Source organism: Pygocentrus nattereri, chromosome 8 (assembly GCF_015220715.1).
Source record: "Pygocentrus nattereri isolate fPygNat1 chromosome 8, fPygNat1.pri, whole genome shotgun sequence".
Taxonomy (NCBI): Eukaryota; Metazoa; Chordata; class Actinopteri; order Characiformes; family Serrasalmidae; genus Pygocentrus; species Pygocentrus nattereri.
In genome coordinates, this window is record NC_051218.1 from 11971582 (window position 1) to 11984459 (window position 12878).

Consider the following 12878-nt stretch of genomic DNA (forward strand, 5'->3'; position numbering starts at 1 on the left):
GAAGGTCATTGAATTTTATTTGGAACACTGTAGAAAATAGTGTTTAATACTCAGTTGTGGTATGTGACTGTACATGCTAAAGACTGTTCTCTGGCTCATTGCGCTGCCCCAGCTGGTCAGACATTTCAGTAACACATGACCAATCGGAGCATTGTGCTGACCACAGATCCACCAGAGAGTGTGTGCTGTTAATGCAACCTGAAACCATAGCAATTATGGCAATTATTCAGCGTTCTATGAATTATGTTAAATGATATTAAAAACCCACACCAGATTATGGAAAAACAAACAGTTGGAGACAGACCTCCAAACTGACAAAAAAAAGCAGTTCCAGAGGTAGCTGTGTGTCTTACTCAGTTGAAGTTGAGGGAGGAATGAGGAATGTTAAAAAATATGGCTCAACATTAGTAGCTACTTTTCTCACAGAACAAATGTATGAATGTAATGCGCTGTAAAATATATGTAGTCATTAATGCACATGTGAACAGTCTGCTTGCCTTGCTCAGGTAACTCATTTCATGTAGCATCCGGCACTCCTTTCCCAGTAAGTCCTTCTCTCCTCTGCACCCTCCTCGATTGTCAACAGGTTTAAATTCCTAGTTTCTTTCCTTTTCTTCGGTAAATGATTTTTTAATTGTATAGAATAATTTCTCCTGATATGTCTTCATTCTTACATTCTTTCTTCAGTCTTTTCCTTGAGTGTCCCAACAATGGCATAAAGGTTTGCATTCTGGCACACAAGATTGTTTGCCAGAAAGATAGAAAACATTTTATAAAAACACATGAAAAGTGCATCGATTTAATAGAACTTAAGAGGTGCAAACAGAGGTCTGTGTGCTTTTATCTGTCTCTCTCTCTCTCTCTCTCTCTCTCTCTCTCTCTCTCTCTCTCGTCCCCTCTCTCTCTCTCCCCCTCTCCCTCCCGCCAGTTTCACCAGCTCTCCGGCATCATCTGTCAACCACAATCACATCACCACTTTCCTTCAAGTTCTGATGTGTGTGAGCGACACTGTGGCCTGCCAAGAGAAGCATCACTGCTCCTGCAGTGGAGTAAAAGGGATGATCCAGTTACTGATAAGTAAACAACTGACCTCTCCGTGCTCCGCCCACTAACGCATTCTTTCATAGCGACTGTTGCATGGTTAAACTGTGAAGCTCAATTCCATCTTTTATTAGCAAACACTTCTAAGAAACATTTGAAAATGTATCTCTTTAATTTAGCTTCTAATTGGATTTTTTATTTGATCTTTTATTGTCTCGGGTGCTTTAAATGAAAACTCAGCTTGCATTTATTTAATTTATATTTTCTTATATCGTCTTTATAGAATAGTAACAATGATAGAAGAAAATCAAACTCAGTTTTAGTTTCTTTTATTGCTATTAAACATCTGTCTGTGAAGCACTTTGAGTTACCATATATAAATAAAGATGTTGTTATTTATTACTGTTATTATTGTTATTATTTATCATTGTTGTTGACAAGCTTTACAATTGGCTAATGTTGGCAAAAACCTCATTGAAACTAATGAATTTCAGGTTGCTGTTTAAATTTTATACATAATGTTTCCAAGTTGAAATGCTACTGAGCTGGATTATGTTCTAACTGATCATTAGACATTATTATTAGAAATTAGACAGGCTGCAAATTGCCACAATGCTGAAATGAGCTTACACAGCACAAGGCATAACAGCGTAAAAAAACAGGGTAAAATCATTTGAAACTAGAAGGGAAAGTTTATAAATGAACTTTATGTTGGCCTGACCAAAGATGTGACCAAAAATCCCAGGTGGTTGCTGAAGTGAAGCTTGGCCATTGATATCTTCACAGGTGGTTGCTAAGGTGTTACTTGGCTGCTGCTATGGTATCCCAGGTGGCTATATGTGTATATGTGTGTATATACAGGTGCTAGTATGTATGTGAGTCTGTGAGGGGCAGTGTAAGGGAGATCCTTTGGGACATGATTTGTGATTTTTTTTCAAAATATCATCATTCATTTCTTATGGGAAAAACTGTACATGTGATTGGTCCCAAAGCACGGCAGCGTTATTTCTATATAGGCTCTATGATCCTATCCTGCGAGGTTTTGTGGTTCTAGCTTGAAAACTGACCTGTAAGACCAGTCTAAAAAAAACAAAGAAAAACCTAGAGTAATGAAGTAGAGCAGTAAGTTGGCTTTGTCATGTGAAATTTGATATCTATAAATGTGTTCTTATTTTTAGATATTTTGACATTATAACATTTTCTCACTCTGTTGAACAGGATTTTTGTTAATGTTCTAAAAAGTTTGTCCAACCTGCAGCAGTTGCTACGAAGGAAAGTTCTTGTGGGTGGTATATAGTATCACTGCTTTTGTTCAAGTCCTCATGCTTGATGCACAAGTGAATGACATCACAGGCTGCAAAAGTTTATTCCAGTCCAGGCACTCAAAGAAAGAGAGATTCCAGTGTCCAGCTCTTTTCTGTCCTCACTGGTGCTGGACTCCAGCTCCAGTTCAACTCTGGCCAAAATCAGTAAAGTTCTTGTTCCCGCTGAAGGGATCTGGCTGCAGGGGGAAAAAGTACTGTTGGGACAGGATGAAGCTGGAGTCCTGGTGGTGCTGCTGTAGCTGCCCGTGGCCATGTGAGTGTGCGTGTGAATGTGAATGTGAGAGGCTTGTCTGTAGGCACTGTGGGGAGAAGTATGGTGGTGGAGGCGGTGGTGGCAGCATTGGCTGGGCTGGGGCCAGGGACGCAGCCGTGTTACAGGACGAGGATGAGGCCAGCAGGATCTGCTGCTGTGGGTTGTGCTGGAGGCCGGGCTCAGCCCTGCCCAGAGAAAAGCGGCGCAGCGAGCTGCCCCCGCCTGCGCTGCTAGAGCTGGTGGTAGCCGTGCTGGACTGACGCGAGGGAGTGCGCATGCTGGTTGGTGCTGCCCCAGGGGTCAGGATCATAGGGATGGTCTCACCCTGGCAGCTTCGCAGAGAGAACCGCATGGGCTGCTGGGCTGGCTGCTTGGGCCGCAGACAGGTACAGCAGTACACGGCCACTAAAGAGGCAACCACCACAAACGCCACGAAGATGGAGCCCACCATCAGAAAAGGCATGTAGATGGGTTCTGAGGAAGAGAGAGAGAAAGGAAAAAAGAGAGAATATGACTTTGTACAAAAAAGGGCATTATGTATGAGATTGTATGGGATTATGGAAATTGTTGATTATGGAAATGTCCTTAACTATGGTGAACTGTGTTAAACTAATGTCGTGCTGCAGATAGTCATGCAATGTTTTGAGGGAGACACTTGGAAAAATGTATTTCTTAAAATGAAACACATTTTATACAGACTTTGTTAAACATTTTATGTTTTGTATGAGTTTGGTCACAAAGTACTGAAGGATCTTCCAAACTGTAAAACTGTTCCACTTTATTGCACATTTTACTACAGATGTGCAGAAGTCAGAGATCTGAAAAAATCCACCAGTCGATCCGTCCACTGTGAGAAGACAGCTCAATTCTTTGAGTCAGAAAGGATGTCAAGAAGCCCTTACTGAGAAAAGGAAATGGACAAAAATGGAAAATGGAATAAAAAAAGTTTGCAGATCAAACGAAGCTGCTGGCGTGCTGAGAATAACAGACTGACCACACTAGAGTCCAGACTTCAATATCACTGAATGTCTTTGGGATTACTTGGATTGTAAAAAGCTGAAAAAACAAATAACTTTTAAATCTGAAATTTGGCAGCATGGAAAACTATTAGTGTAGATTTATTTGAAAGCAAGTCTCCTGAAAAGATTACAGTCTATAATGAAGGTAAAGAGTGGACTGATATTACAATTATAATTAGTTTTTGAGGCTTCAGTTAAATATATGTATTCATTTTTTTCTGTAAATATCTTGTACTTAAAGGCCACCTGGAAATATATGAACATATAAAATACAGATATTTGCATACTAAGTAGTACAACCCCAATTCCAATGAAGTTGGGACATTGTGTAAAACAGAAATAAAAACAGAATACAATGATTTGCAAATCCTTTTCAACCTATATTTAATTGAATACACTACAAAGACAAGATTTTTAATGTTCAAATGGATAAACTTTATTGTTTTTTGCAAATATTCACTCATTTTGAATTTGATGCCTGCAACACGTTCCAAAGAAGTTGGGACAGGGGCATGTTTACCACTGTGTTACATCACCTTTCCTTTTAACAACACTCAATAAGCGTTTGGGAACTGAGGACACTAATTGTTGAAGATTTGTAGGTGGAATTCTTTCCCATTCTTGCTTGATGTACAACTTCAGTTGCTCAACAGTCCGGGGTCTCCATTGTTGTATACTGAGCTTCATTATGTGCCACACATTTTCAATGGGAGATTAGTCTGAGTCTATGAGTCTGGACTATAGCCAGGCCAGTCTAATACCCGCACTCTTTTACTACGAAGCCACGCTGTTGTAACACGTGCAGAATGTGGCTTGGCACTGTCTTGCTGAAAAAAACAGGGACGTTCCTGAAAAAGACGTTGCTTGGATGTCAGCATATGTTGCTCCAAAACCTGTATGCATCTTTCAGCATTAATGGTGCCTTCACAGATGTGCAAGTTACCCATGCCATGGGCACTAACAAACCCCCACACCATCAGAGATGCTGGCTTTTGAACTCTGCGGTGAAAACAATCCGGACAGTCCTTTTCCCTCTTTGGCCCGGAGGACACAACGTCCATGATTTCCAAGAACAAATTGAAATGTGGACTCGTCAGACCACAGGACACTTTTCCGCTTTGCGTCAGTCCATCTCAGATGAGCTCGGGCCCAGAGATGTGGTAATATCCGTTACACAATGATGTTGGTTTTTAATGCAGTGATGCTGAGGGATCAACGGTCACGGGCATTCAATGTTGGTTTTCTGTCTTGCCGCTTACTTGCAGTGATTTCTCCAGATTCTCTGAATCTTTTGATGATATTATGGACTGTAGATGATGAAATCCCTAAATTCCTTGCAACTGCACGTTGCGAAACGTTGTTCTTAAACTGTTGGACTATTTGCTTACGCAGTTGTTCACAAAGTGGTGAATCTCACACCATCCTTGATTGTGAACGACTGAGCCTTGTAGGGATGCTCCCATTATACCCAGTTATGACACTCACCTGTTTCCCGTTAACCTGTTCACCTGTGGAATGTCCCAAACAGGTGTTTTTTTGAGAATTCCATAACTTTCCCAGTCTTTTCTTGCCCCTGTCCCAACTTCTTTGGAACGTCTTGCAGGCATCAAATTCAAAATGAGTGAATATTTGCAAAAAACAATGAAGTTTATCCATTTGAATATTAAATATCTTGTCTTTGTAGTGTATTAAATTGAATATATGTTGAAAAAGATTTGCAAATCATCGTATTCTGTTTTTATTCATGTCTTACACAATGTCCCAACTTCATTGGAATTGGGGTTGTACATTAAACTCCCACTGAACAAGATTTATTTATTATACAGTGCCTTTTAAAACTGATATTGTCCAAAATGGTTTACAGATATGGGGCCAGTCACCTGTATCACTAAGAGAAACAATGTCAAGAAAAACCTCCCTAAGCCTATGATGAGGAAACATGGAGAGGAACTAAGAAACTAGAACTAAAACGGTACCATATCCTCTTCTGGGCCACACAGTTTACAGTCACGCTAGATTCTGAGAGTCAGTCAACAAATGCTTTAATTGTAAACAAAGCCTCTAATGAAACTCACTTGATTGTTACTGGAGTTACTAGGTTTAGGATTTGGGTGGACATTAAGCTTGTAGTATGGTTTAGGATTAGGTCTAGATTTAATAGAGTCTATTATGTTTAAAATTCAGATATTTTGTTCAAAGTTAGTTGAAGATAAGCTGAGCATCTAAGCATGCACTCAAAATAAAATAAACTGAGTATGTCTATTGCCCTTCATGGGGTTTGAATGGTTTCCAGCTCGTTGAAGAAGCTGAAGTGTAAGTCATTAACTCAGCCATCAGGCATTTTGCTCAAATGTTTACATTAATGCTGAGGGAATGCACTGCTTTAGATGTGGGACCCTGCGCTGGGTCCAATTACTGAACATGACATGCCAGTACAAACAAAATATCTTCCTCTGTCTCTCAGGCCATTTATGTCACGGCATCCGATTGCAGTGAGGGTCAGAGTGTGAAGCCTGGGACCGAGAGCAAGGGGACGGATGGATGGGTTATACGGGCTGGACCTTTCAAAGGTTTACTTAAGATAACACACAAAGTGTATTAGATACATATGTCTAATCTAATATATAATAAACTGTTCTTCGCTGCTAGATCCCTGATTGTGGGTGTCTGATTGTAGTGGCTGATCAGTGGTGGGTTAAGAGCAGACGGGACAAAGGTGTGTTTATCCTTTACACACTCAGCTGCCTTATTAAGTATAGCAGTTTATATACATTATAGTTTAGAGTATCAATTATTAATCACTATCTATATATTTATTTACAATGAGCTAAAGTATCTATAGAGCATAACACTTTTGTTATTATCTTTAGTATTAAGAATGCTGTTGTTGTTGTTACAGTACATGAAATATTTGTAAATTAGTTGAAATATAGTCTGTAAAATCCTTAACAGTCCAACAGCTAGAATTTAGTCATTATAGGTGACATTTCCATTCACAGTCTGTTGGAAAGGAATTAATTATGATAATGATGTAATGAGTATTCATACTACAGGTATATTGATTTCTGAATAATACTTACTGTCCTATAAATAAGCAGAAGTCGCACTAAAAGTCCCCACACTGCTTACTATTCTTATTTATTTATTTGCTTCTTAAAATATAAATCACCCAACACTGTGTAGTATTTCTACAGTTCAGCTGGTAAAGCTACTGTTTCATATATAAAACTGCCATGTAATGAAATCTGCTCTCTAAAACACACAGCAGTCAGGATCTGTTATTTATTTATATATTTACAGGTTTTTACTGTAATTTTTTTTAACATAATGAAGTGAGCTGGCTTTATTAAAACACTGATCCTCCTTCTAATAGCAATTAAACACAAGGCAGGCACGGATTAAAGCGGATCTGCAGGTTCTAACGGAGAATTTATCATAACGAAGTTTTCATTTTCAGACGTTCTGCACAGCCATCAGTCACGACCATGATGTTTCCTTAATGTGCGTATCCGCGCTGTAATAAGCATTTATTTGGGAGCAAACTGCAGCCTGGTGATCGAGTTAGCAGAGAAACGCATCATTTACAAGCTGAAAAGAATCTTTTAGCCCGGCGGGGTCAGCAGGAGCTACACAGCCTCCCTTCCACCCTCTACGCTCTTCTCTAGCGGCATTTCTGCTTCTTCTTCTGAAGTAAGTCTGTGAGATTTATTTTCATGTATTTTCTGTTGCTTTTGTTGTTTAATTTCGTCCTGAGCTGCTCTGCTGGTCCTCGCTGTGGAGCTTTAGCGCTTTATTTCAGACCCAGACAGCGAGGAGCTTCTGATAAACGGCACTAACGGGCGCTGGGCGTCTCAGAGGGGCCGCTGCAGTTCTCTAGCGGAAGTTTGTTTTGCTACTTTAACGGACTTATTCGTTCATGTTTTCACTCTTACGTGCTGTGTATCCGCTGTTTTCCGCCTCGCGGTCGTTCGTGCACGAGCCCTGGTCGAGGCGCGCTCCTGCGGCGGCGCAGCAGTACCTCAGCGCGCAGGTCCCGCAGCACACGCGCGCGGCCGCCGTGTCCAGCTGCTCGGGACACTGGAAACCCTCATGGTAGTTTCCGCTGGTGTCCAGCCAGCCGTGGCAGTACTCGCCCCGAGCGTCGGACGCGCCCAGGGTCCAGGACACGCACCCCAGCACGAGACAGTGCAGCACGCGCGCCATCGCGCATAGATAGACAGAGAGAAAGAGAGAGGGAGAAAGAGAGAGAGAGAGAGGGAGAGAGGCGGTTAACAAGCCCAGTTTATAAACAGTTTATAAAGTCCGGCTGTGCAGCGGTCACCGCGCCGCGGGATTTCATTCGCATCTTCAGCACCAGCGCTCAGTCTGCTCTCATACTCAGCTCTGCTCAGGGCAGCGCCGAAAACACGGGATAAACACACACAACTGCTCCAAACAGCCTGGAAAACACCTCGGACTGGAATATGTGGAATAACTAAGAAAAACAGTCAAATGTTCCTCTTAAATAGTCACTTTAAAAGCGTCACGGTGTAAAATCTTCACCGGGCTCATCCGGAGATTTACAGGCATCGAAACGCATCAAAGTCCGAGAGTCCGGAGTGAACCCGAGTCCAACTTTGCTGCAGTTTTCCAAGAATCAGAAGGTAAATCCCTGCGCGCGCCTGTTCTCTCCGGCTCGCTCGTGCAGAGTCGCTGCAGCCGAACTGAATTGGAGCTCCTTTTTTGTGGAGTTTTTTTTCGCGGGTTCGTCATCACTCGCGTGGTAGCTCAGTGGCCCCAGGTCGTTATTGTTAGGTTTTTGTTTTTCACCCGTATTCAGACAAAGCCCCGCCTACCGCACTAGGATTGGCTGGTAGATCATACACGCCGTATATCTCATGAAATGTTCACAGTATTTGTTAATATGAACAAGAGGGCGACATAAAAACATTATACCATCCAGATCAGATGAAAGTAACGGCGGGTCTAGTCTTTCTTAGCATCTCGCGTTGCGAGGCAACATAGTTATAGGGCGATTTTCTTTTTCCACCCATTTACAAGCCACGCCCCCTCATACGCTACGATGAGCGAATACGTTGATTCTCACAGGCAGGCCGCCCAAGGGGCGGGGCTTCTCGGAAAACGAGTGGGGAAAATTGCACGTCACTTCGTCGCCTAGCAACGCGAGACGCTGAGAAGAGCTTATTTCACTTGCTAAATAATATTTCAGCTGCGTAGCTCCGCGGTCACGAAGAGGCAAGATGGCGTTTTAGTTTACATAACCACAGATATCGCGGAAATGTAGAAGAAATGTTATGAGTATGAAGTGCAAGCAAATAATAGTGCTGGAAGAGGCGGGGCTTGTTCGAATACGGGTGGGAAACAAACACAGCCTTATGCACGTCATGCCTATTCGAATTGTAAAGTGTCTTCGCTTCTGGCTTTTAAAGGCCTCATTTTAAGGGAAACAGTTCAGCTGATCTGGACTCGGATTGTGTAATTATCGACCAACTATCTCGTAATAATCTCTGATGTGTCAGTGTGCAATTTAACCTTTAACTCATTCTTTTTTCAGTAGCCTAACATGCACTCTTTAAAAAGATGATTCTTCAAGGGTTCTTGAGTACAGGGAATGTTTCTGTTTGAACCATGAGTTCTAGATAAAACCATTTGCATGTTGAAATGATTATCTGCGTGGTGAAATGGTTCTTTAGATTGATGGAGAATGTACTATATAAGGTTTTTGAAAAAAATGGTTCTATATAGACCCAAAAAGGTTCTGCTGTTGTTACTGTGTCAATCCTGTAACAGTAGAAGAACCCTTTTTGGTGCCATATGGACCCAATTTTATCAATCTGAAGCTCCATTTCCTCACAGAACATTTAAGCATGCAAATGGTTCTACACAGAACTCATGGTTCTAAATAGAACCATTTCCTTTACTAAAGAACCTTTAAAGAACCATCTTTTTTAAGAGTGTACATGACTGCTGTACTGACTCTTGGCTGTGTGTTATATGTATTGAGCAGTAATAGTAAATTTTATGAACATAGAACATTTAAAAGGATTACATGATTTGAACTGAGGCTAAAATTGGGAAAATCTAACATTTTATGTAAAGCTGAAGCTTTTGACTGTTATGGATTCTGAGGTAAGGGCACAGTTTAGAAGAGTGAAGGCTGTGGATTCTGGAGGCCCTGATGGATCAGTACAACTGATCGGTGTGCCTCCTTCCAGTTACTGGACACTGGACACTCAGTCTGTGATCTATAGAAAAGGCCTGTGTGACAGTGCCGAAAAATAGCAGGCGAAAAGAGTTGATTTTCATCCTGTGGCGTTGGCATCTGTCTCCATGAAATGTTTGGAAAAACTGCTTCTAAGTCATTTACTACTCTATGGATATGATCAATAACTCTTATGACCAGAGAGTCTGGTCAAAGCTTTAACACTAGTCACCCTCATGTATTGGTCAGCCAGATGTTGGATGTAGGCGACAGCAGTTGTTTAATTGCATGGAGAAATGATTTTATGTAGAGTCACATGATCCTGTGATGTCATCTGTCAGTACAGGTGCCCCACAGAGCTTTCTGTTATCACCAGTTTTATACATTTGCAGATTTTCTTAAGACAGATAAATGCATGATTTGCAACTTTTCTATGAATCTGTTCTCCAGAGCATCCTGACTTTTAGTCTGAGGATGATGTGTGTCCAAGGCTGAGACTAACTGCAGAGATTAATGAAGACAGCAGGCAGCAAATAGGATTATAAACTGAGCAGTTGCGACTTATTCAGCTTTATACTGACCTTCTCTTAAATAAGCTTCAATGTACTATCAACTACTATCAAAGGTTCCACTACTCCTATATGTCCGCAGTGTAAATGAGTCAAAAGGGTTTAAAGTTGCAGTGCAGATTAAAAAACAACCAGGTTCAAAAAGTCTTTTGTTCCTGCTGCTATAAATATATTCAACAGTCAAATGGGACGTATTATGGAATGTAATTGCTTGGCTACACTTCTGTGGTCAAATGTGTTTTTGGCATTTCTGTGGTAGCTTTTTTTGTATACTTTTTGTGCAGGTGTGTGTAGTAGTACTGTGTTACTGTGTGTAGTAGTATTGTTGTTGCATTGTTGTGAATATGTCTAGGTTTTTGCACCATTCACTAACTGAATGCGGCATTTCGGCTTGAAAGCAAAGGGCTGATATCTGTGCGCGGTGTGTGGTTTTATGTACTTCTTCCATTTGTGCTGTTATGTCGCCCTCTAGTGGCCGCTTCACTGTTGGCAACAGACGCACAAAAAATGATTGTGATTATGATTCGCTTAACGAGCAGAGTTATTACTATAGCCTACGTAGGCTGTGTTTGTGTGTGTGTGTGTGTGTGTGTGTGTGTGTGTGTGTGTGTGTGTGTGTGTGTGTGTGTGTGTGTGGTCATGGCTATTTATGTACTTCTTTATGAGGACTGAATGCCCCAAATTGCTGAATGAGAAATATTTGGACCTTATGATGGTGTTTCATGGGTCTTTTTGCAGCTTTTAAGTTTTATTTGCATAAAATACCTAAAAAAATTTAAGTCAGGGTTCGATCAGGTGCAGTGTTTAAGGTACAGTAATGCAGCAGGCAATGGAAATATGTGCGTGTCCATGTCCCTGGACCCCTGGTTCCCAACCTGCCCCCCAACAGTCCACATTTTCGCTCCAACCTACCTCGCAACACATAGTTCTACAAAAAAAAAAAAAAAAACAGCATGGCTGGTCACTAACAAAATGCTGGTATGCTGGTCAACCAGCATAACCATGCTAGGGTGACCAGCTAAACCAGACCAGAGCTAGAACAGCATGAAATGTTTGCTGGTCTGTGCTGTGTTTTTTTTTTCAGCAGGGTGGGATGAAGGAAAAATAAAGACTGTCTTGGGGTCCCTGAGGACCTGTTTGGGAACCACTGCCCCAGGCAATATGTTAAAAACCGTAACATTATTTAGCCAGCTGTGTTTATCTGATATGGGTATACGTCACCTCTGCTGCCTACAGTAAGCAGACACTGGTGAACGTGTGATATTTAATAGCACACATAGCATAATTTAATGCCTGACCTTCTGTAGACGTCACAGTAGTTGTTTGGGACTTTTCATGCCATCCAGCTCACACATTAGATACTTCGCTAAGTCATGTGGTCATTTCCAAAATGTGCATAAAAATGATACAATATAAGATTATATTACATGCACTCATTGGCTTCCGTGTATCTACACTCACTGTTCATTTTATTTAGTAACTTTGCAATTACAGAATGTAGTCCCTCTGTTTCTCTGCATTATTTCTCAGCCCAATCTTTATCCCATTTTTCAATGGTCAGGACCCCCACAGAGCAGGGATCACCTGGGTGGTGGATCATACATACTGCAGTGACACTGATGTTATGGTGGTGTGTTAGTGTAAATGTGTGCTACACAAAGTGGATTCCTCAAAGTGTTGCTGGAGTTTTTAGCTTTGTGTGTGTGTCCACTCGCTGTCCACTCTGTTAGACACGCCTACCTTTTAGGTCTATCTTTTCTGTTGCAACACAGTTTGTGTTAGTCATCCTCTAGTATTACATCAGTGGTCAGTTTGACAGTGTGACTAACACAAAGTGTGCATCAACAGAAGCTTTGTAATCTCTGACTTTTCACAGACCAGCATGAATTCTATGCTGGTCTAAGCTGCTTTATACTAGTCTAGTAATGGTCTGGTGCTCGTTTAGCTGGTCACCCAACGATATCATGCTTGTTGACCAGCATAACAGCATCCAAAACACAACAAATACTGGATTTGCTGGTAACAGGCCATGCTGTTTTTTCTTGCAGGGAATACAGTGGACAGAAAGTGAACACAGTGTTTAAAAACTCCAGCAGTACTCTGTGTGTGAGATCTGCTCGTACCCCCGTAACACACGCTAACATATCTACACCATATCAGGTTATATATCAGGGTCTGATTGGGCAGTGGAGTGATCCACCACTTCAATAATGCCTGCTCTGCGGTGGTCCTGTATGTTCTTACCATTGATAATTGGGGTAAAGAGGGGTGAACAAATCATGCAGAGAAACAGACGGATTACAGTCTGTCATTTTAGAATTACACAGTGCATCTATATAATAAGTGTAGCTGATAAAATGAGCAGATACACTGACCAGTCACATCATGAAGTACACCTCCTTGTATCTACACTCTTTGTCCATTTTATCAGCTCCAATTACCATATAGGTGCACTTTGTAGTTCTACAG

General features: G+C 41.4%; 1 protein-coding gene across 1 annotated transcript; it reads right to left on the bottom strand.

The window, feature by feature from the left end:
* On the bottom strand, positions 1-8698 carry shisa3 (shisa family member 3). The gene is made up of 2 exons (XM_017690146.2): positions 7571-8698; positions 1-3093 (listed from the first exon to the last, which is right to left on the bottom strand). Exons 1-2 carry the CDS (start codon positions 7839-7841, stop codon positions 2492-2494), a joined length of 873 nt encoding a protein of 290 aa, XP_017545635.1. The 5' UTR covers positions 7842-8698; the 3' UTR covers positions 1-2491.
* Between the last annotated feature and the right edge of the window lie 4180 nt (positions 8699-12878).